Source organism: Chlorocebus sabaeus, chromosome 26 (genome assembly GCF_047675955.1).
Source record: "Chlorocebus sabaeus isolate Y175 chromosome 26, mChlSab1.0.hap1, whole genome shotgun sequence".
Lineage (NCBI taxonomy): Eukaryota > Metazoa > Chordata > Mammalia > Primates > Cercopithecidae > Chlorocebus > Chlorocebus sabaeus.
The window spans coordinates 52,802,984-52,828,912 of record NC_132929.1 but is presented as its reverse complement, the minus strand read 5'-3'; the positions used below and the strand labels follow the sequence as shown (position 1 = coordinate 52,828,912).

Genomic DNA, 25,929 nt, shown 5'->3' with positions numbered 1-25,929 from the left:
GGCAGAAGGATCACTTGAACCTGGGAGTTTGAGGCTGCAGTGAGCTAGGATTGCCCCATTGCACTGCAGCCTGGGAAACAGAGCAGCATGCTGTTACTAAGGTAGGGTGGGGGAAAGGACTTAAAAGACAAAAAGGTATTAAAAATAAGTATAATGACAGAAAATTGATATTGGATTTACAGTATGAAAAGTGGTAAACTCTGACTTCAAAAACACATAGTGTACGGGTAGATAAAAGTGTAGAGTTTTGTAGGCCATTGAATTTACGTTGTTACCAAATTAAAGTAGACAATTGTAACCACAAAGGCAAACCTATTGTAAATACACAAATGCTAAAGAGGAATCAAACCAAACCATTAGAAAAAAAAAACCCACAATCAAATAACAAATGAAGACAGCAATAGAGTAAGGAACAAAAGCCTGCAAAACAAGCAGAAAATAAGTAGCAAAATGGCAGTAATAAATCTGTACTTACTGTTAATAATTACTTCAAGTATAAATGGATTAAACTCCCCAATCAAAGGGCATAGAGTGACTCAATGAATTAAAGAAAAAATACCCAACCAGCTGCTTTGAACAGACTTGGCTGAACATGAAGGAATATCTTATTCCATGTAAATTATAACCAAAAGAGAGCAGAAGTGGCTAAACTTAGACAAAACAGACTTTAGGACAAAAACTGTCCCTAGAGAGGAAGAAGGCCATTAAATAATGACGAAAGAGTCAGTTTAACAGAAGGATACAACAATTTAAATATATTTGCACCCAGCAACCTTATAAATATATAAAACAAATACAAATCTGAAGGGAGAAAATGGTAGCAATAAAATAATAGTAGGAGACTTCAGTGTTCCACTCTCAATAATGGATGGAACATTCAGGTAGAAAATCAATAATGAAACACCTGACTTACAACACTGTACACTAAATGTGCCTAAGAAATATATACAGGATTTTCTACCTCCAAATCAGCAGAATACTCATTCTTCTTAAGTGCACATGAAACATTCTTCAGAATAGATCATGTGTTAGGTCACAACACTAGTATTTAGAAATTTAAGAAGATGGAAATCATACCAATATCTTTTAGACCATGGTGGAATGAATCTAGAAATCAATAACAGAAAATGGGAAAATTAGCAAAAATGTGAAAACTAAACATACAGTTGAACAACTATTTGGTAAAAGAGGAAATAAAGGGGAATTTAAATAATAACTTGAAGCAAATGAAAACAAATATAACTCACTAAAATTTGTGAGATGTAGCAAAACAAGACTCTGAGGGAAGATTATAGTAATACATGCCTAAATTAGAAGAGAAGAAAGATCTCACTTAACCTAGTTTTCTAACTCACAGAACTAGAAAAAGAAAAAACAAACTAACCCCAAAGTTACTATATGGAAAGAAATAACGATTAGAGTACAAAAAAATTAAATGCAAAAGAGAAAAACAATGGGGAAAAAAATCAACAAAACAGGCTTGGTTTTGTGGAAAGACAAAAAAAATCAAACTCTTAGCTAGTCTAAGAAAAAAAGACTTAGATAAATTAGAAACGAAAGTAGAGTCATTACAATGGATAACAGAGAAACAAAAAGGATCATAAAGAACTGTTATCAATAATTTATGGCACCAGATTGGATAACCTTGGAAGAAGTGGATAAATTCCTAGAAATATACAACCCAACATGACTGAATCAAGAAGAAATAAAGAGCCTAAACAGACCAATAACAAATACAGAGATTGAATTACTCAATCAAAAAATCAACAAAAAAAGCCTAGGGCCAGATGACTTCACTGATGAATTCTATGAAACATTTAAAGGAGAAGTAGTACCAGCCTTTCTTGAACTTTTCTGAAAAATAGAAGAGGGAACACTTTTGTGAAATAAGAAATACTATATTGGTCTCTGCCCCTAGTTCCTGACTTAAAGCTCCTGAAACTCTGGTAGATAGAAGCACTAGGATAATATTGTTTTTCCAATATGTGATCTTTGACCTTGGTTCCCAACAGATAATTTCTATGATCTTTGTAATTTCTTGAGTGATAAGAGCATCTGAAACAGAGTTCCTAAATGTGTTGGGCTTTGCTGAGTGATAGGAACATCTTTTGTTGTAATGACGCTACTCTTGGTAGTGTCCTGGATAGCCTCAGAATTGGTGCTGGCTACCAGAACTTGGACCTCCAGGTTCGGTTGATTGCCAAAGCCAGTGATTTAATAAATCATGCCTCTGTAATGAAGTTTCCATTAAAAATCCCAAGAACAGAGTTTGGGGAGTTTCTGGGTTGTTAAACATGTGGAGGTACCTAAAAGGTGGCACACCTGGAGAGGGCATGTAAGTTTCATGTCCCTTCTTCACACTTCGCCCTAGGCATCTTTTCCATCTAGCTGTTTATCTGCATCCTTTAAAAGTTCCTTTGTAATAAATTGGCAATAGTAAGTAAAAGTGTTTCCTTGAGTTCTATGGGCCACTCTAGCAAATGAATCAAACTTGAGGAGACAGTTGTGAGAATCCCAAATTTATAGCTGGTTTGTCAGAAGTATGGGTCAGAACTTGGGACTTGTGATTAGCATCTGAAGTTGTGGGGGCAGTCTTGTGGTACTGAGCCCTTATCTGTGGGACCAGGTAGATAATGTCAGAATTGGATTGAATTATATGACAGCTAGGTGGCGTCAGGGAAGTGGTCAGTGTGAGAAAAACCCCATAAAAATCTGGGTGAAGAGAATTGTTATTGTGTTGTATGTGAGAGTAGGAAAAACAATTTAGTTTTTCCTGTCTCTTACAACGCCCAAACTTGTGTTATGAGACCTGCATCACTCTGATTCCAAATCTAGACAGAAACACAAGAAAGGGGAGAACTACAGGCCAATATTCCAGATAAACATAGATTCAGAAATCCTCTTTAAAATACTAGCAAACCAAATTTAAGAATACATTAACAGTCTGAGTGGGATTTATCTCTGGAATGTAAGTATGGTGAAATATACTAAAATCTATAAATGCAGTATACTGTATTAATACAGTGAAAGACAAAAAAACACTAATATCTCAATAGATGCAGGATAAACACTTGACAAAGTTCAATATCCTTTCATGAAAAAAACTCTCAACATAATAGGTATAGAAGGAACTTTTCTCAATACAATATAGGCCAATGCTGTTGTTTTAATGTTTATCCCCTCCAAAACACATATTGAAGTTTAATTACTATTGTAACCATATTAAGAGGTGGGTTCTTTAGGAGGAGATTAGGTTATATTGGCTCTGTTCTTATGAATGGATTGATACCATTATTGTGGAAGTGGGTCCTTATTGCAGGAGTGGGTGCCTTATAAAAGGTTGGATTCAGCTCCCCATAGTGCCCCTGCCACCCTTTGCCCTCTCTTACCCTGTTGCTTTTCTCCGGGGTTGATTTCATAAGAAGAACCTCATCAGATGCCACCACCCTGTTATTGGACTTCCAGTCTCCAGAACTATTATATGATAAATACATTTCTTTTCTTAATAAATTACCTAGTTTCTGATATTCTGTTATAGCAGCACAGAACAGACTAAGACATCCCATATATGAACAACCCACAGTTAACATCATAATTGGGAAAAACTGAAAGCTTTTTCTCTAAGATTTGGTAAAAGGCAAGTATCCCCACTTTTACCATTTCTCTCCAACGTAGTACTGGAAATACTGGGAAAAGCAGTCAGGCAAGAAGAAGAAATGAATGCATTATATGGGAAGGGAAAGAAGTAAAATTATCTATTTGTAGATAACATCATAAATATGGAAAACCTTAAAGATTCCACAGAAAACTTGGAGAAATAATATATGAATTCAGTAATGTTTAGAGATACAAAATCAACATGCTTAGGAATCAGTGGGGTTTTCATACACTAACTATGAACTATATGAGAGAGAAATTAAGGATACAGTTTTCCTTATATTGGTAACAAAAAGAATGAAATACTTAGGAATTAAGCAGGGAGTTGAATCACTTGTGTAGTGAAAATTATAAGTTTATGAAAAAAAAAATTTAAAGCAGCAAGTAAATAGACATCCGAGTTCGTGGATTAGAAGAATTAATATTATTATAATGTCCATTAAGCCTTAAGTGATCTACAGTTTCAGTGCAATCTCTATCAGAACCCCAACCATTTGTTTTTAGAGAAATAGAGAAACAGTCCTAAAATTCATGTGAAGCTCCAAAAGACCCCAAAAATCGAAAGTAATCTTGAGCAAGAAGAGCAAAGGCTATAGTCCTAATACTTTCTAACTTCAAATTTTGTTATAAAAGTATAGTAATCAAACAATTTGGCACTAGCATACAAACATACACACAGACCAATGAAACTTAATAGAAAACCCAGAAATAAACCTATGCAATTATGGGCAACTGGTCTTTGACAAGGATGCTGAGAACCTACAATGGGGAAAGCATAATCTTTTCAACAAAGGATATTGGGAATTCTGGGTATCCACATGCAAAAGAATGAAATTGGAGGCTTATCTTACACCATACACAAAAACCAACCCAAAATGGATTAAAGGCTTAAACATAAGATCTGAAACCATACAACTTTTAGAAGAAAACTTTCGGAAAAACCTTGACATTGATCTTGATGATAATTGTTTGAATATGACAGAAAAACACAGGCAACAAAAGCAAAATTAGACATGTGGAATTAAATTAAAAACCTGTACAGCAAATGAAAAAATTATCAAAATGAAAAGACAGCTATGGAACGAGAAAAATATTTGTAAAAAATATATCAAATAAGACATTAATATCCAAAATATTTGAAGTACTCACACAACTCAATGGCAAGAAAACAGCCTGACTCAAACATGGGCAAAGGACTTAAAGAGACACTTCTCAAAAGGAGAAATCCAAAAGGCTAACAGGTACATGGGAAGGTCCTCAGAATCTGTAATGATCAGGGAAATGGAAATCGGACTTGAGTGAGGTATCACCTGATGCTTGTTAGGATGGCTATTCTCAAAATGACAGGAAGCACGTATTGGGGAGGATGTGGAGAAAATGGAATCCTTGTATGCTGTTGGTAGGAATGTAAATTTGTATAACCATTATAGTAAGCAATATGGAATTTCCTCAAAAAATTAAAATAGAGCCTATCATATGATCAGCAGTTCTTCTTCTGGGTATATATACAAAGGAATTGAAATCTGGATCAAGAAGAGATATCTGTGCACCCATGTTCACTGTAACATTATTCATAATAGCCAAGATATGGAAACAACCTGAGTGTCTGCTGACGAATGAAAGAAATATGGTATATATTTTGTGTGTGTGTGTTCATATATATATGTGTGTATATATATAAAAAAAACAGAATATCTAGCCTTAAAAAGAATGAAATTTTAACATTTGTGACAACGTGGATGGAGCTAGAGATACTAAGCTAAGTGAAAAGAGACACAGAGAAATGCTGCATGATCTCACTTCTGTGTGGAATATGAAAAAGTCACATTCATAGAAGCAGAGAGGGGAGATGGAGTGGTATTGGTCAAAGAGTACAAAAGTTTGACTTATGCAAGATTAATAATTTCTGATGATGTAATGTACAGCATCATGACTGTAGTTAACAAAAAACAAAATACCTGAAAACATAGGAAACTTTGAGTTTATTCTTGGAATTCAAAGATATTCCTTCATTAGAAAATCTATGAATGTAATGGGATGTAGACTGATTAGAAGAGGAAAACCATTATTTTCAACATCAGGGAAAGATGATCAAGTTTGGATAAGCACTAATTATATTTGCAGAAGAGAGTCTGTGTATTTAGAGCAGAATAATTATTGATCAGTGTGGTAAGTGGAAATAACATGGGCTCTGGAGATAGCCAACCAAGTTTAAATCCTGATTTTGTCATATAATAAGCTATGATTCCCTGAGCAAGTTACTTAACATTATTGTATTTCAGTTTCTTTTTCTGAAAAATGACAATTGTAGTTATTAACCTGTTGTGACGCTTAAATGAGGCAAGTATGTAAAACAATAACATAGTGCTAGGATGGATGTTGCTTAATATACAGTCACTCTCATAACTGAGTACTGTGTTATCTATGCTGTATGACAAATAACGGAAAAACTTAGCTTAACACAGCAAACATTTATCAGGTCACTATTTCTGTGAAAAAGGCAACCAGGAATTGCATAGTGATTCTTTTATTGTTTTATTTGGAGCCAGGGACTTGCTCTGTCACCCAGGATGGGATGCGGTGATGCAGCATAGCTCACTGCAGCCTAGAACTTCTGGGCTGAAGCCATCCTCCTTCCTCAACCTCTTGAGTAACCAAGATTACAGGCACATGCCATCGTGCCTGGTTGGTTAAATTTTTAATTTTTTTGTAGAGACAGGGTCTTGCCCTGTTGCCCAGACTGGCCTTGAACTCCTGGCATCAAGCAATCCTTCTACCTTGGCCTTCTAAAGCACTGGAATTCCAGGTGTGAGCCATCATACCTGGCCATCATTCTTGCTCTGGGTCTCTGATTTTTTTTTTTTTTTTTTTTTTTGAGATGGAATCTGGCTCTGTCGCCTAGGCTGGAGTGCCATGGCACAATCTCGGCTCACTGCAGCCTCCACCTCCCGAGTTCAAGTGATTCTCCTGTCTCAGCCTCTTGAGGATCTGGGATTACAGGCATGCGCCACCACACCTGGCTAATTTTTTATATTTTTGGTAGAGACGAGATTTCACCATGTTGGCCAGACTGGTCTCGAACTTCTGACCTGAAGTGATCTGCCTCCCAAGTACTGGGATCACAGGCATGAGCCACTGCTTCCAGCCTGATGAATTTTTAGTCAAGCTATCAGTCAGGTCATAGTCATCTGGGTCTGGAGGATCCACTTCCATACTCATTTGTGCGTTTATTTGCTGGCTTTCGTTCCCCTTTGGCTGTGGGCCAGAAACCTCAGTTTCTTGCCAAGTATACCTTTCTACAGCCCAAGTGTCTTCATGACGTGGCCAGTGGTTTCTCCATAGAAAATCAGAGAGAGAGAGTCGGGGAGAGAAAGGAAAAAGTACCTAAGAGAGTTAATAAAAGGAAGTTGTGCTGAGTTTTATAGCATCGCTTTTGCTGTATTCTTTTGGTCACAGTCCTGATACAATATGGGAGGAGATTACATAAGGATCTTAAAACCAGGTGGCTTAGATCACTGGGCACCATCTCAGAGGCTCCATACTACAAGTACCTAACACAGCATGATGAAAGATGTATGGCCACTATATTGTAATTACAGGTGAACTCTTTTGTTACCTTCTGGTGTTAGAAAAGAGTATAAATAGTCATAGGTTAAGCATATTATTTGGATTACTTTTACTGTGTAGTTTAAATTTGGGAGAAATAGTTGGACCACATAATTTGAATGTTCATAAAAATACATTAGGTAGTGCAAGATTCTGTTGAGTACAGTGTAAAGTTGACTAGGACTATAAGAAAATTATTTGAGTTTTATTTTTACTTGAATCTCAATAATTTGTCATGTAGCTGAATAGATTAGATATGAAAAGCAGTCTCTTGTGGAGTTCTACAAGAGTCAATGTATTATTTTAATTTTAGCTTAAGAGAAGTGCTGTAACACAATCACAATTCTTCTCTTACTGTGTTTTTAAATACCAGCACAATTACAGTATATTTTCTTTTATCTAAACATGATCTCCAAGTATTCATGCAAGAAAATCGTTGATTAGTGAAAGTATACAGGACTTGAGATGTGTTCTGGTTATTTTCTCATCAATGTAGGTATCCCTTAAATTAATTTTAATGGCAATTTTCATCTTCCATTTGTATGATGGATTATTGTTTTCAACACTGTTTCACATGAGTGATGTCATCACATCACCACAATAACTCTATGATGTACACAAGGCAGGTACTGAACCTCGTTTTATAGATGTAAAAACAATCTAGGAGAGGCTAAGTGTTGTTTCCAGTGTTACACAACCAATAATTTGCAGAGCTGAGGCTTTAAGGACATGTCATCTGGCTCTTCGTGTAGTGCTATTTTTGTATCATACTTTTTTGGATGGTTCAACACAATTATTGAGAGAAACAACTCAAATAAAATTTTAGGTTTTTTCCACTCATATTGACCCATCTTCTGATTTTCTATAATTTATTTTCATGGTGCTGAATCTTATTTCCTAGAGCACATTTCCTAAGCTTTTACTTCTTCTGTTTGAGGTTGTTTTAAGGAATTAAAATTTTAAGGGTTAATTTCTTAAAACAACATCAAGTAGCAATTATTATGTCTATATTTTTTTGTAGGTGAAACCCTCTCTGTTCCTTCAGAGAATGTTTCTTATGCAAATAATATGATTTGTTAGGTATCATTTTTCAGTTTCTAGGATAAAATTACTTATTTTTCTTGAATGTGGGTTACATCATAGAGATGTTAACGTTTATAGGGTTAAATATACACTATATTCATTTTAAACATACTCATGATAACAGTACAAGAATAATGCAAATATTTCTGTAGAGGCATATCTAAGCCACTGTTCTGAGAGTTTTATGAACCTTCAAATAATACTGTGAATTAGGTAATATTATTTTTATTTCCTGTTTATAGATAAGGAAACTGAGACATAGGCTAAAAAAGTTGTCTAGATTATGCAGCTAGTAAGTGGCCAATGTAGATTATGAATTCAGGTAGTCTGGCCTCGTAGTTCTCGTCCTTAATTGTTAGTCATGTTGCTGCACATTTTTCCACACTTAGAGTTTATATTTCATAAGCCATTTATTTATTAGTACTTCATTTAAATGATTGTATATATTGAAATTAAGGATGTGATAATTCACTATACGCAGGAGAAGGATGTCCGGAAGTGGAAGGAAGAATTACTAGATCAACGACGCAGGATGATGGAAGAAAAATTACTTCATGCTGAGTTTAAGCGAGAAGTGCAATTACAAGCAATTGTGAAAAAAGCACAAGAAGAAGAAGCTAAGGTATATCATAAGAGCTTTAAATGTTAACTTAATTACCCAAGTACTTTTTTCAATTGTTATATAATAGTAATAGAAGATAATGTTTATCCAGTGTTTGTTCTGTTCTAGAATAACAGCATTTTACAGGCTCATTTAAAACTTACAAGGTGCAATATTTTATCCCTTTGATAATTCTGTGAGCCATCTATTATTATTTTTACAACCCTATAAAGGTATAATTGATAGAGAATAAGCAGCACATATGTAAATTATTCCATTTGATGAGTTTTGACATGTATTATATCCTTGAAACTATCAGTACAATGAACATAATATACAATTCCTCTTTGTAATTCATTCCTTCATTCAACTCTATTATCTAATTACTGATCTGCTTTCTATCAGTATAGATGTTTGCATTTTCTAGAACTTATGTGTGTGGAATCATACATTATCTATTCTTTTCTCTGGCTTTCCCTCATAATAGTTACTTGGAACTTCATCCTGTTGTGTGTGTGAATAATTCCTTCCTTTTCATTGCTGAGTCATTCCTTCCATTTCTTTACGTATGGAAATACCATAATTTGTTAACCCAGTCACTTGTTGATGGACATGTGTTTTCTTTCCAGTTTTTTTCCATTACAAATATAGCTGCTGTGGCAATTCATGTATATGTCTTTGTGCAGATGTGTACTTTCATTTTTATTTTATGAAAACCTAGTAGTGGATTAGTATAGCATCTTACAATAGGTTCATGTTTAAGTTTTACACATGGTTTTCCATTCCTACCAGTAGTGAATGGGAGTTCTAGTTGTGCTATATTCTGACCAGCACTTGACACAGTTACACATTTTAATTTCAGTAATTTTTAAAATATGTGTATAGAGTCTAATTTTTTTCCTTTTTTTGTGGGAAAAACATAATGTAATATTTATCATCTGTTAAGTATACAGTTCAGTGGTTTTAATGCATTCATGTTATGCAGTCATCACCACCATGTATCTCCATTAGTCTTTTTCATCTTGTAAAACTGAAACTCTGTGCTCATTAAACAGTAACTCCTCATTCTCACCACCAGCCCCTGGCAATGATCATTCTACTTTCTAGATCTGTGATTTTGACTACTCTAAGTGCCTCTTATAAATGGAATGATATGATATAATTTTATCTTTTTGTGACTGGCTTATTTCATTTAGCATTAGGTCTTCAATGTTATAGCATATGTTAGAATTTCCATCTCTTTTCAGGCTGAGTAATTTTCCATTGTGTGTATAAACCACATTTTGCTTATCCGTTCGTATCTCAATGGACGTTTGAGTTATTACTACACTTTAGCTATTGTGAACAGTGCTGTTGTAAATATGGATGTACAAATAACTCTCGAGTCCCTGCTTTGAATTCTTTTGGGTATATACCCAGAATTGGAAAGTCTGGATCTTATGGTAATTCTATTTTTAATTTTTTGAGGAATCACCATGCTGTTTTCTACATGTAGTTCAACATTTTTACATTCACATCAGTAGTGCACAAGGGTTCCAGTTATTCCATATCCTCTCTAACTTCCATCATTTTGTTTTTGTGATAGTAGTCATTCTGATGTGTGTTATTTGGTGTCTCGTTGTAGTTCTGATTTGCATTTCTCTAATGATTAGTGATGTTGAGCATCTTTTCATGTGCCTTTTGGCCATTTGTATATCCTCTTTGGAGAAATGTCTATTCAAGTCATTTGCCCATTTTTGAATTGAGTTGTTTGTTTTTTTGTTGTGGAGTTTTAAGACTTCTTCATATATTCTTGATATCAATTTGTTTTTAAATCAAAGATATGATTTGCAAATGTTTTCTCCCATTCTGTGGGTTGCATTTTTACTTTGACAGTAACATCTTTTGACATGCAAAATATTTTAATTTTCGCAAAGTCCAATTTGTCTGTTTTTTTCTTTTGTTGCCTGTGACTTTGGTGTCATATCCAATAAGTCATTGCAAAATCTAGTGTCGTGACACTTTGATCCTGTGTCTTCTAAGAGTTTTATAGCTTTAGATCTTACGTTTAGGTAATTGATCCATTTTGAGTTAATTTCAATATATGGAGTTAGGTAAAGGTTTAGCTTGATTCTTTTGCATGTGACTGTCGAGTTTTCCCATTGCTATTTGCTGAAAAGACTGTTCTTTGTCCATTAAATTGTCTTGGCATCCTTGTCAAAAATCATTTGACTATATCTGTGAGGGTCTATTTCTTAGCTCCCTGTTCTATTCCATTGGTCTGTATGTTTGTTTTAGTGCTAGTACTATACTGTTTTGATGTTTGTAGTTTTAAGTTTTGAAATTAGGAAGTGTGAGTCATCCAATTTTGTTGTTCTTTTTAAAGATTGTTTTGGTTATTTGGGGTCCCTTGAGATTCCATATGAATTTTAGGGTGGACTTTTCTGTTTCTGCATAGTCATCATTGGGATTTTGATAGAGATTGCATCGAATCTATAGATCACTTTGTGTATTGTTGATGTCTTAACAATTTTAAGTGTTCTGGTTCATGATCATGGGATAATTTTTTATTTATTTGTGTTGTCTTTAATTTTTCACAATGTTTTGTACTTTTTATTGTATGTATCTTTTGCCTCCTTGGTTAATTACTAAGTATTTTATTATTTTTGATGCTATTGTTAATGGGATTGTTTTCATAATCTCCTTTTCAGATTGTTCCTTGTTAGTGTATAGAAATGCAATTGATTTTTGTATGTTGACTTTGTATCCTGCTTCTTTACTGAATTTTTATTAGTTCTAACAGTTTTTGTTTGGTGGAATCTGTAAGTGTTTTCTACATATAAGTTCATATCATCTGTGAACAAAGATAATCTTACTATTTTCTAAATTTGGACACTATTTCTTTTACTTTCCTAATTCTTCTGGCTTGAATTTCTAGTGCAACTTTAAATAGAAGTGGTGAAAGCGGCCAGGCACAGTGGCTCACACCTGTAATCCCAGCATTTTGGGAGGCCGAGGCGGGCAGATCACGAGGTCAGGAGATTGAGACCATCCTGGCTAACACAGTGAAACCCCGTCTCTACTAAATATACAAAAAATTAGCTGGACGTGGTGGTGGGCACCTGTAGTCCCAGCTACTTGGGAGGCTGAGGCAGGAGAATGGCGTGAACCCGGGAAGTGGAGCTTGCAATGAGCCTAGATCACGCCACTGCACTCCAGCCTGGGTGACAGAGCGAGACTCCGTCTCAATAAAAAAAAAGTGATGAAAGCAGGTATCTTTATCTTGTTCCTAATAGCAGAGTAAAAGCTCTCAGTCTTTTACCATTGAGTATGATATTTGTTGAGGTTTTTTCATATATCGCTTTTGAGTTTGTTCTGTTCCTAGTTTGTTGTTTTTTGTCATGAAAAATGTTTAATTGTCAAATGTTTTCTTGTGCATCAATTGAGACTGTATGTTTTTTTCCTCTTTAATTATGTTAATATGTTATATTACATTGGTCAGTTTCCATATGTCGAACCCTTCCAGGAATAAATCCTACTTGGTCATGGTGTATAATTCTTTTAATATGCTTTGCTAGTATTTTGTTGAGAGTTTTTGCGTTAATATTGATAAAGGATATTGGTCTATAGTTTTTTCCTTTTAGTTTCTATCTGGTTTTGGTATCAGGGTAGTGCTGGCCCCATAGAATGAGTTAGGATGTATTCCCTCCTCTTCAGTTGTTTGGAGTTTGAGAAGGTTTGGTGTTAGTTCTTTAAGTGTTTGGTAGAATTCACCCGTGAAGCCATAAGGTCCAGGGATTTTCTTAGGAGATTTCTAAATTACTGATCAATGTCCTTACTAGTTACAGGTCTAATTCATGTCTTCTAAATTTTTTTGGTTTGATTTTTTAGGTTTTGTACTTGTGTGTATTATGAGTTATGGTTGAGATTTTTTTTTCATGTGGGTATGTACTGTTCCAGCACCAGTTGTTTAAGACTGTTCTTTTTACAATGAATTGCTTTAATAACATTGCTGAAAGTGAATATGTGAGTTTTCTTTCTAACTTGATTCTGTTTCCTTTATCTCTGTGCCTGTTTTTATACCAGTACCACTCTATCTTGATTATTGTACCTTTATAATAAATTGAAATCAGGAAGTACACGTCTGTAAGCTTTGTTTTTTTTTTCGAGGTATTTTGGCTATTTTAGATCCTTTGTATTCCGTATAAATTACAGGATCAGCTTTTGAATTTCTACAAAGATTTTTTTAAAGCCTATCTGGGTTTAAAATGGGTTTGCATTGAATTTATAGATTAATTTGGGGGAGAATTGACATCTTAATGATATTGAGCATTTCCATGAACATGATATATATCTCAACTTATTTAGATTCTTGCCTTTGCATCTATTTTGTGAAATTTATCTATAGTTCATATGTTTGATGGTATATTCAATGGTTTTTTTTCTGTTTATTGCTAATATATAGCAGTGCAGTTGATTTCTGTATATGTACCTTGTATTTTACAACCTTGCTAATAAACTCACTTATTAGGTCTGTTGTTATTTCTTTCTTTCCAGTCTGTATGTTTTTTATTTTTTATCTCCTTGTATTGCAATGGCCGGGACTACTACAGTGTTGAGAGTTGTGAAGAGAGCTGACGTCTTTCCTTGTTCCCAGTCTCAGGAGAAAAGCATTTACTCTTCACCATTAAGTATGATATTAGCTATAGATGTTTCATAGATGTTTGTTATCAAATTGAGGAAATTTCTTTCTAGTCTTAGTTTACTGAAAATCTTTACCATGATTGGACTTTAAAATTGTTCGCATGGTGTTTTGTCAATTAAGATATAATTTAAAAAAATTTTTAATGATGAATTTCACTGGTTGATTTTCATATATTAAATCAACTGTGCATTTCTGGGATAAACCTCATGTAGTCATAGTATATTATCATTTTTATATATTGGTGAATTTGATTTGCTGAAATTTTAGGAATTTTTGCATCAGTGTTCATGACCGAGGGTGTTCTATAGTTTCTTTTCTTTAATGTCTTTGTTTTTGGTAACAGGATATGCTGGCTTTGTAAAGTGATTTAGGAAGGCTTCCATTATCTTCATTTTCTTTAGAGTTGTTTGTGTAGAATTGGTACAATTTATTGTTTAATTTTTTTCTTTTTTTGTAAAATCCACCAAGGAAGCTATCTGGATCTGGTTTTCTTTGTGGGAGGGTTTTTGCCTAAAAGTTTTATTTCTTTAATTTACATAGAGCTATTCCTAATATCTGTTCTATTATATAATTTGTGTCACTCAAGAAATTTATCTATTCCCCAAAGACTAATACTGTTGAGCATCTTTTCATTTACTTTTTGGCCATTTGTATATCTTCTTGGAAAAAAATCTCTGTTCAAAATCCTTTGCTCACTTTTTACCTGGGCAGTTCATCTTTTTGTTGTTTAGTTATAAGAGTTCTTTATATGTTCTGGATACTAGATCCTTATGAAACTTGTGATTTGCAAATACTTTCTTTAATTTTGCAAGTTGTCTTTTCACTTTCTTGATAATGTTCTTTTAATAAAAGTTTTTAATGTTGTCAAATTCCAATTTATTTATCTTTTTTTGTTGCTTAGTTTTTGGTGCTAGGAAATAATTATCAAATTGAAGATCATGAAGATTTACCTCTTTGTTTTTTTCTGAGATTTTGTGGTTTCAGATTTTTATATTTAAATCATAAAAACATTTTGAGTTAATTTTTGTGTGTGATCTAAGGTAGGGGTTCAACTTAATTCTTTTGCATAAGAATATACATATTTCCCAGCACCATTTGTTGAAGAGACAAACCCTCCCATTGGTCTGTCTCAGCCCATTTGTGTTGTGATAAAGGAATACTTGAGGCTGGGTAATTTATAAAGAAAAGAGGTTTATTTAGCTCACTATTCTGTAGGCTGTACAAGAAGCATGGCACCATCATCTCCTTCTGGTGAGGGCCTCAGGCTGACTCCAGTGATGGCAGAAGGTGAAGGAGAGTCAGCATGTGCAGATCACATGTTGAAAGAGGAGGCAGTAAGAGAGGAGGGAGGTACCAGACTCTTACAAACAACCAGCTCTTGAGGGAACTTTTGCAGGAACTAATATAGCAGAGCTCACCCCTTTCCCCTGAGGGCATTAATCTATTCATGAGGGATCTGTTCCCATGACCAAACACTTCCTATTAGAGCCTCTACCTCCAACATTGGCAATTAATGTTTCACATATTGATTACATATATATATATTTTTTGAGACGGAGTCCACTCTGTTGCCAGGCTAGAGTGCAGTGGTGTGATCTTGGCTCACTGCAACCTGTGCCTCCTGGCTTCAAGCGATTCTCCTGCCTCAGCCTACCAAGTAGCTGGGAGTACAGGTGCGCGCCACCACACCAGCTAAGGTTTGTATTTTTAGTAGATACAAGGTTTCACCATTTTGACCAGGATGGTCTTGATCTCTTGACCTCGTGATCTGCCCGCCTCGGTCTCCCAAAGTGCTGGGATTACAGGTGTGAGCAACCACACCTGGCCAGATCACATATTTCAACATGTGGTTTGAAGGGACAGACAGCCAAACCATAGCGGTCTGTATGTCTGTCTTTATGCCAATACCACACTATTTTGATTACTGTAGCTTTTTAGTAAGCTTTGAAATGAAACAATGAGTCCTCCAATTTTGTTATCCCTATCCCCACAGAACATGATGTACCAATGAAATGCACCTTGCAATTCCATGTGAATTGAGGTTTGATTTTTCATATCTGCAAAAAAGCCCATTGGCATTGTGTTAGGGATTACGTATCTTTATATCCCTTTGAGTAGTATTATCATCTTAATATTAGTCTTCCAATTTATGAACATGGAATTTCTTTCTATTTATTTGTCTTCTTTAATTTCTTTCAGCATTGTTTTGTTTTCAATATACAAGTATTTTACTGCATTGTTTTAATTTATTCGTAAGTATTCTTTTGGATGCAATTATAAATGATATTGTTATCTTAATTTCATTTTTGATTATTCATTGCAAATGTGTAACATATAATCAATTTTTATGTATTGATCTTATGTCTTATAATCTTGTTTGAACTCCTTCATTAGTTTTAATAGCTTTTTAGTGAATTCTTTAGGAGTTTTCATAAACAAGATCACATAATCTGCAAATATAGTTTTGCTTTTGCTTTCCAGTTGGATGTCTTTGATTTCTTTTTCTTGTTTAATTGCTCTGGCTAGAACCTATAGTATATTGTTGAATAGAAGTAGTGAGACTACACATCCGTAGTAGTCTTGATCAGCAGGTGGTTGAATCCGTGAATGCAGAGCATCAACTGTAAGGGACTTCAGCATCTGCATTTTGGTATCCGTAGTGGATCCTGGAATCAATCTCCAGTGGATACTGAGGGACAACTATATGTCCTTTATCGGGTCAAGGAAGTTCATTTTTATTCATCGCTTGTTGAATGTTTTTATTATGAAGGGATATTGGATTTTGTCAAATGCTTCTTCTCCATCTATTGCTGTTACACTATATTTTTTGTCCTTGTTCTATTGATATGGTGTATTACATTAATTGAATTTAGGTATTTCATATATTTGTCCAATTTTGTTAGTTGTTTAAAGTGCAAGGGTAAATCTCATCCTGTTACTTATGGCTGGAAGTGGAATTTCTGATGTATGTGTTATTAGTATTTTTATCTGTTTATTTTCGAGCAACAGTCTGTAGGTAGATTATTGATGATCATAAAGGCAGAATTAAATCCAGATCTTTCTGGTTTCAAAGGTTCTGATTTTACCACTGTACTTATTACTTTAGTAGTCTCATTTTGTGATATTTTACCATATGACTTATATACATTTTGACTTGTCTAATTGCTTAATATACTTACTTTCAGTATGATTTTATTAAGCCAAAGTGACTCTTTTAAGCAAATTAACCTAATTGTTTGTCACAGTTTAAATAATTTCCATAGAGATGGATGGTCAACTCCCTGGTATCTTTACATGAGGGTATCAGCTACCATTTATAGTACTTTTAATTCTTTTTCTTAAAATTCCAACTTCTATTTTGGATACACGGGGTACATGTGCAGGTTTGTTCCATGGATATATTGCACCCAAGTAATGAGCATAGTACTCAATAGGTAGGTTTGTTTTGTTTTGTTTTTTGAGATGGAGTCTTGCTCTGTCGCCCAGGCTGGAGTGCAGTGGCATGATCTTGGCTCACTGACACAGCTGCCTCCTGGGTTCAAGTGATTCTTCCGCCTCAGCCTCCCGAGTAGCGGTGATTACAAGCACAGGCCACCATGCCTGGCTAATTTTTTTTCTTTTTTTTTAGTAGACATGAGGTTTCACCATTTTGGCCAGGCTGGTCTTGAACTCCTAACCTCAGGTGATCCACCCACGTTAGACTCCCAAAGTGCTGGAATTACAGGCCAATAAGTAGTTTTTAATCCTTCTTTCTCTTCCCTCTCCACCTTTAGTAGTCTGCAGTATCTATTGTTCCCATGTTTATGTCCATATGTGCTTATTGTTTAGCTCCCACTTACAAATGAGAAAATTGTCCTTTGGTTTACTGTTCCTGCATTAATTCACTTAGGATTATGACCTTCAGTTCCATCCATGTTGTTGCAAAGGATACAGTTTCATTCTTTTTTTGGTTGCATAGTATTCCATGGTGTATATGTACCACATTTTTTTTAATCCAGTCTATTGATGGGCACTATCAATGGACTCCTGGGTTGATTCCATGTCTTTGCTATTGTGAATAGCATGGCAGTGAACATACGACTGCATGTGTCTTTTTGGTATAATAATTTGCTTTCCAATGGATAGATCCCCAGTAATGGAATTGCTGGGTCAAATGGTAGTTGTGTTTTAAGTTCTTTGAGAAATTGCCATACTGCCTTCCACAGTGGCTGAACTAATTTACATTCCCACCAACAGTGTATAAGCATTCCCTCTTCTCTGTAGCCTTGCCAGCATCTCTTGTTTTTTAACTTTTTAATGATAGCCATTCTGACTGGTGTGAGATGGCATCTCATTGTGATTTTGATTTGTATTTATCTGATGCTTAGTGATGCTAAGAATTTTTTCATGTTAGTTGGACACTTGTATGTCTTTTGAGAAATGTCAGTTCATGTCTTTTGCTCATTTTTAAAAATGAGGTTGTTTTTTGCTTGTTAATTTAAGTTCCTTATAGATCCTGGATATTAGACTTTGTTAGATACATTGTTTACAAATATTGTTTCCCATTCTGTAGGTTGTCTGTTTACTCTGTTGAATGTTTCTTTGACTGTGCAGAAGATTTTTAGCTTAATTAGGGCCTACTTGTCAACTTTTGTTTTTGTTCCAATTACTTTTGGAGATAACTGCCTTGTCAAGCAGATGTCAAGAAGGGTATTTCCTAGGTTTTCTTCTAGGATTTTTATAGTTTGAGGCCTTACATTTAAATCTTTAATCCATCTTAAGTCAATTTTTATATGTAGTTAAAAATAAGGGTCTAGTTTTGTCATTCTGCATATAGTTAACCAGTTATCCTAGTGCCATTTATTGAAGGAGTCCTTTTCCCATTGCTTGTTTTTGTTGGCCTTGTTGGAGATCAGATGGTTGGAGGTGTGCAGCTTTATTTCTGAATTTTCTGTTCTGTTCCATTGGTCTGTGTGTCTGTTTTGTACCAGTACCATGCTGTTCTGTTTACTGTAGCCTTGTGGCATAGTTTGAAGTCGGGTAATGTGATGCCTCAAGCTTTGTTCCTTTTGCTTACTATTGCTTTGGCTATTGGGGCTCTTTTTTGATTCCATACGAATTTTAGAATAGTTTTTTTTTTTTTTTTTTTTTTTTTTTCTAATTTTGTGAAGAATGCCATTGTGGTTTGATAGGATAGCATCAAATCTATAAATTGCTTATGGCCATTTTAATGATACTGATTCTTCTAATACAGTGCATGGGATGTTTTTCTGTTTGTATCATCTCTGATTTTTTTCAGCAGTGTTTTGTCATTCTCCTTGTTGAGTTCTTCTACCTCTTTGGTTAGCTGTATTTTCCTGGGTATGCCATTTTCTTTGACTATTTTATGTTATTGTGTTCTTGATTTGACTCTCTGCCTGGGCATTATTGGTATATAGAAATGCTACTGATTTTTGTACATTGATTTTTATATCCTGAATCCTTGCCAGATAGCTTATCAGTTCCAGTAGCCTTTTGACAGAATAATTAATGGTAAGTGAATTAAGAGTCTGTACTAAAATTCTTGCTAATATGAAATACTGTTTTAAAACCTTGCTACCACTTGCTCACCTATTGGTGCTCTTAATTGTCACCATTTTCAGTTCAATAAACTGAAATCCTGTCTGGACATGTATTCCATTTCTACAAAGAAAATAGGCACTGTATTTTTTTTTTTCTTATTCAAAAGTATTTTTTATTATCACAGTGAAGACTGAAGTCTCTTGAGTTAGACAAATTTGAATTTAGGTTCTCACTCTACCACTTAGTAGCTGAATAGCCTTAGGTATTATTTTACCTCTCTGAGCCTATTCTTTCATCTTTAAAATGGGAATAATTTAACCTACATCTCAATTACTGTTAAGTATTAAGTTAGATTATGCATGTTTTGAAGCAGTTAATGTCATCTTTGATATAACAAAAGTGCTTAGTAAAACATTAGAATTATAGAAGAAATATTCTATACTTAATTTTTTCTGAAGTCTCTCATGTATTTCTGTTGTTCTGTTACTAATCAAAAAGTATTAATAATCCAGTGATTTTTTTTTAAATTTAAATTTTACTATAAGAGTACTTTCCTTGAGAACATGTACCATTTTAGACCTGTTACATGCTCAAGATGATTTTTTTCCATGTATGCTTTCTGTGAGTCCTTGGGGTAAATTAATGGCCATTTCAAATCCTTTAGTTCTTTCTTAGGTAGGTAGATGGTTGAAAATAAATTAGCAAGTATTCAGTTGATGGTGATTAATACTGCAGCCTGAGTTATTCAGAACCTGATTTTATATTAGATCATAGTCCATTATTTAATAGTCTAATATTGACTTTCATTTTCAGTTTCTTAATGGCTTATTGACTCATTTTCAGTTGCAACATGTCTAGTAATAATTACCATTTATTTTTATTCTTTTTTTTTTTTTTTTTTTGAGGAAAAGACACCTGTTTCTTATTGCTTGTGCTGTGGGTCCTATTTTTGTCCTCTTTGCTGCTCTTGGAATTGTTTTTTTATCAGTTAAATTCTTGTCCTTTGCTTTATTACTCGAGATTGCCTACTTTTGTACACCTGTTGTATAGATTACCTATTTTGTATTTTTTGTAAATCCCCGAATTTCTGAGAAATAGTGGTCTGAGCTTGTTTCTACTACCTCATTACCCACGTCTTCCTTAATTCCTTATATCATTTTCCCCTTTCTGCAACTGTATTTACCTTTGAGAATATTTCTCTGTTTTCACTGAGTTTAAAAGACTTTTCTGAGTCACTTCATATGAACTCCATCAGGCACCTTTTTCTAGAAACCTTCTGTACTATCTTAATTTTCTCTCTACTCTCTAACCAGTCCTTCACTGTTTTCCCTTCTTTGTCAGTTAAATGTAACTGAAAAATGAAGTTTCACTTCACTTACTCTTCTTCTTTAGTATCACAGTCACTACCATTGCTTCAGCTGTCTTCTCTGCAGTGATTTCTAAATCTGAATCTTTAGCCCTACCTTCAACTGAGCTGTAGGCTCAGTTGCCTCTTGTTTGGTGCTTGTATCCAGTGGAACTCATCAGCTCACCATCTCCTTTATCCCAAACCAACTTTACTGAAGTCCATATTTCAGATAATGATAATAATAGCTAGTCACCCATTAACCTAGATTTGGAAAACTTGTATTCATTTACTTCATTTCACTTTTCTTTTTAATCTCTTTTTGACAACTTTTTGTGTATAAGCCAGAAAGATAAGCTAATTTTTTCTGACATCTTCTTTGGAGTCATATGTAGTCATATGTAGTTAGAGAACCTGAAGTTCTCTTAACTCTGTAGGCACCTACATTTTCCATTGCGGCTTCCACCGGTTTACTTTTATCTCCCTCCTAAATATTTACAGTTGGTATTCTTCCCTTTTGCTCCTCCTCCCTCCAAATTAATCTTTTTGGAGGGTATTGTAATGCCTGTCAGTCCAAAAATCTTGAGGGACTTTTCATGGTCTTCAAGCCTAAGTATAAATATATTACTCTAGGTTTCTTTAATATTATATTGTATTTAAAATAGTGGCCATATTTTTATTTTAAAAGTGATTCATTTTTATTTTGAAGAGTTTAAGCAATATAGCAAAGGAAACTCAATCCCATCCTCAGAGATAGCCACCATTAACGTTAGGTAGACACTGTTTCAGACATTTTCCTGTTATTATATTCAGATTGCATGAATGGATAATCATAAAATAGAATTATTCTATATATGATACTTCTTAGTAAGATGTAGTAATCTTTATTTTAGTTCCATTTTAAGGGAAGGAGATGATGTAGAAGTAAAATTGAGGGAATTCTTGAGTTTGTCGTGTTTGTTTATCACAAGAAGAATTCTTTCTCATATGAATTTTTTGAGATAATATTATGAAACGTATTGAGAGTTTGGAGTTGTATTTATCCAATTTCATTTTAGTTTCTGAACATTTTTAGGGAAACCTTGCTGAAAAGAGATGAGAAAATTATCACTCGTATATCATCCTAATCTTTCCACAATAATTATTCTTAGGTTTATTATTTTTCTCTTGTTAAAGTTTATCAAATTTACATTTTCCTCTGTAACTTTAAATTCCTCAGTTTAGTTTTCCTTGTATATATAAATCAACTCATTGTTTACCAGTTCTTCATTTTGAGTTGTTTTATCTTTTGGTTTGCTGGATTTTATTAAGAAAAAAACTTTTTTCTAGGAAAAGCTCATATATGCTCTGTTCCTTGAGTTCTTGCATATTTTAGGCCTGTGGCATTTCTATCTGAATTATATCTTGGTTCGAGATCATATTTATGATTCACAGTATCTCTCCTTCAGAACTTCGTAGACATTATTGCATTATCTTAATTATTTCTGTAGGGAAGCCTGAATCCACACTGATTTTTCTTTCTTGTAGGTGACTTACATTTACTGCGTGGAAGCTTGAAAAATTACTGTTCTTTCTTAATGTTTTATGATTTAATAAGGATATTCTTGATGGTGATGTTCTGAGTCAATTTTTTATGAAGTAATGTAAGCTCTCTTAATCTTTAAACATTTCCTGTATTTTATGTTGGAATATTTTCTGTTGCCTTTCTTAACTACATAGATCCTATTTATCTTTATCTTTATATTAGGTCATTTTGCTATGTTCTCTATATTCAAGGCCTATTATCCATTCATCTTCACTGTAAAAATCTACAATAACTGTGATTATTAAAAGTTTTTCCTCTAGAAGTAATTTCTTTGTTTTAATAGAGACAGGGTCTCACTCGGTCACCCAGGCTGGAGTGCAGTGACATGATCAGAGTTCACTACAGCCTTGAACTCCTGGTCTCAAGTGATCTTACTGAGTCAGCCTTTTGAGTGGCTGGGACTATAGGCATGTGCCACAAAATTTGACTTATTTTTTAAATTTGTTGTAGAGATGGAGGTCTTGCTATGTTGCCCAGGCTGGTCTCGAACTCCTGGCCACAAGTGATCCTCCTGCTTTGGCCTCCCATAGCATTGGGATTACAGATGTGAGCAGCTGTGCCTGGCCCATTATTTGGAGTTGGTTTTTACAATATCCTTGTTCTGTTCCATGCGTTTTCTAATTTAAGTAATTCTGTGATAGTGTTACTTTTGTGCTCTGTTTCCTTAGCTCACTAATCACCTTTATCAAATAAGGCAGTAGTCCTCCCTTAATTGCAGTTTTGGTCTTTGTGGTTTCAGCTACCCTAGTCAATCACAGTCCAAAAATACTAAATGGAAAATCTAGAAATAAACAATTCATAAGTTTCAGATTGTGTACCGTTGTGAGTACCATGATGAAATCTTGTATAGTCATGTCCCGGACATAAATCATTCCTTTGTCCAGTATATCCATGCTGTATATGCTATCTGATCATTAGTGTGTTAGTAGCCATCTTGGTTATCAGATGGCGTGTCATGGTATCATAGTGCTTGTGTTCAAGTAACCCTTATTTTATTTAATGGTCCCAAAGCACAAGAAGAGTGATGCTAGCAATTTGGATATGCCAGACAGAAATTGTAAAGTGCTTCCTTTAAATGAAAGAATGAAAGTTCTCAACTTACTAAGGAAAGGAAAGAAATCTTATGCTGAGGTTACTGAAATCTGTGGTAAGAATGAATCTTCTATTTGTGACATTGTGAAGAAGGTAAAATAAATTTGTACAATGTACGTCATCATCCCTCAGTATCTGTGGAGGATTGGTTTCAGGGCCTCTTGAAAGATACAAAAATTCATGGTTGCTCAAGTCCCATGTATAGTAAAATGGTATAGTATTTGCATATAGCCTATGCGCATCTTCCTGTATACTTTAAATCACCTCTGGATTACTTATACCGAATACAATGTAAATACTGTGTAATAGTTATTGTACTGTATTATTTAGGGATTGAAGACAAGAAAAAATGTCTGTACAGGCATGCATTGTTTTATTCTGCTTCACTTTATTGGGCTTCAAAGATACTGAGTTTTTAAAAATTGAATGTTTGTGTCAATCCTGCATCAAGCAAGTCTTTATTTTTGCCATTTTTTCCAACAACATGTGCTCACTTCATGTCTCTGTGTTATACTTTGGTGATTCTTATAATATTTTAGATTTTTCAATTATTATATTTATTATGGTGATCTGTGGTAAGTGATCTTTGGAGTTACCATTATAATTGTTTTGGGGTGTCATGAGCTACACTCGTATGTGACAGCAAACTTAATTGATAAATGTTTTGTGTGTTCTGACTGCTCCACTGACCTGGCCATTCCCCCATTTCTTATCCTTAGTCCTCCTTATTACCTGAGACATAACAGTATTGTAATTAGGCTAATTGGTTATTAATTGATAACCATACAGTGGCCTCTTAAGTCTTCAAGTGAAGAGTTTTACATCTTTCACTTTAAATAAAAAACTAGAAGTGATAAAGCTTATTGAGGAAGACTTGTTAAAAACTGGGCTAGAGCCTGTGCAACTTAGGAAGACCCCATCTTTACCAAAACATTAAAAAAATTAGCCAGATGTGGTGGCACATGCTTATCATCTCAGCCACTCAGTAGGCTGAAGTGAACAAGTCACTTAAGCTCAGGAGTGTGAGGCTGCAGTGAGCCACTGCACTCCAGCCTGGGTGACAGAGTGAAACCCAGTCTTGAAAAACAAAAAGAACAAAATAAAGCTGGGATAAACTGAAAGCTAGGCCTCTTGTACTAGTCAGTCAAGTTGTAAATGCAAAGGAAAAGTTTTGAGAAAGATTAAATGTGTTACTTCAGTGAACATATGAATGATAAGAAAGCACAACAGCTTATTGCTGGTATGGTGAAAGTTCGAGTGGTCTGGATAGAAGATCAAACCAGCAGCAATATTCTGTTAAGCCAAAGTCTAATCCAGAGTGAGATCCCGACTACCTCCAATTCTGTGAAGTCTGAGAGAGGTATGGAAGCTGCAGAAGAAATGTTTGAAGCTAGTAGAGGTTGATTCTGGAGGTTTGAGGAAGGAAGCCATCTCAATAACATAAAAGAGCAAGGTAAGGCAACAAATGCTGACATAGAAGCTGAAGGAAGATCTAGCTAAGATAATTGATGAAGAGTGCTGCACCAAACAAGAGATTTGCAGTGCAGATGAAACAACCTTCTCTTGGAAGAAGATACCATCTAGGACTTTGATAGCTATAGAGAATTTAGAGCTTGACTTCAAATCTTCAAAGTCAAGGCTGACTCACTAGGAGCTAATGCAGCTGGCAACTTCAAGTTGAAGCCAGTGCTCATTAACCATTTTGAAAATCCTAGGCCCTTTAAGAATTAGGCTAAATCTATTCTGTCTGTACTCTATAAATGGAACAACAAAGCCAGCATGACAGCACATCTGTTTATAGCATTGTTTACTGAATATTTTAAGTCCACTGTTGAGACCTCCAACTCAGAAAAGAAGACTCTTCTAACAATTTTACTGCTTACTGACATTGCACTGGTTACTTAAGAGCCCTGATGGAGAGAGTACAAGGAGATGAATGGTGTTTTCGTGCCTGCTAATGTAACATCCTTTCTGCAGTCCATGGATCAAGGAGTAATTTGAACTTTCAAATCTTAGTTTTTAAGAAATACATTTTATAAAGCTATAGCTGCCATAGATAGTGATTCCTCTGATGGATCTTGGCAAAGGAAATTAAGACTTTCTGGAAAGGACTCACCATTTTAGATGGCATTAAGAACATTGGTGATTCATGGGAGGAAGTCAAAATATCAATATTAACAGAAATTTGAAAGACATTGATTCGAACTCTCACAAATGATTTTTGGTGGTTCAAGAGTACAGTTAAGGAAGTAACTGCAAATGTGGTAAAAACAGCAAGAGTATGAGAATTAGAAGTGAACCTGGAGATGTGACTGAATTGCTGCAGTCTTATGACAAAAATTAAATAAATGAGGAGTTACTTCTTGAAGAACTTGTTTGGAGATTCTAGCAGGGGAACACGGCTACTCATATTCCTTGACCAAAAACCGGTCCTCCTCTATCAGGGATGGTCATCCTCTTTGACCGAGCATGCAGCTTTGGGAGGGACGCACATGGAGCAGTGAGGGAGTAAGGGGACACCTGCTTAGCCAGCCAGATCAACTGAATCAATCCTGGCGATCAAGGGAGTGACGGATGTCGCAGCCAGATCGCCCTCATATCCAAGTTACTTCTTAAGAATGAGCAAATAATGTGATTTCTTGAGATGAAATGTACTCCTGGTGAACACACTGTGAACATTGTTGAAATAACAAATTATTTAGAATAGTCCATAAAATTAATTGATAAAGCAATAG

At 34.7% G+C, this 25,929-nt stretch overlaps 1 protein-coding gene across 6 annotated transcripts in view; it reads left to right on the top strand.

The window, feature by feature from the left end:
• SCAPER (S-phase cyclin A associated protein in the ER) overlaps positions 1–25,929 on the top strand; it is a 552,134-nt gene that overhangs the window by 154,435 nt on the left and 371,770 nt on the right. For all 6 annotated transcript variants that reach the window (XM_038010211.2, XM_038010215.2, XM_038010212.2 and 3 more), the window contains one exon: positions 8,828–8,968. In XM_038010211.2, the coding sequence (XP_037866139.1) occupies positions 8,828–8,968 (141 nt within the window). The remainder of the gene's footprint in view (positions 1–8,827; positions 8,969–25,929) is intronic.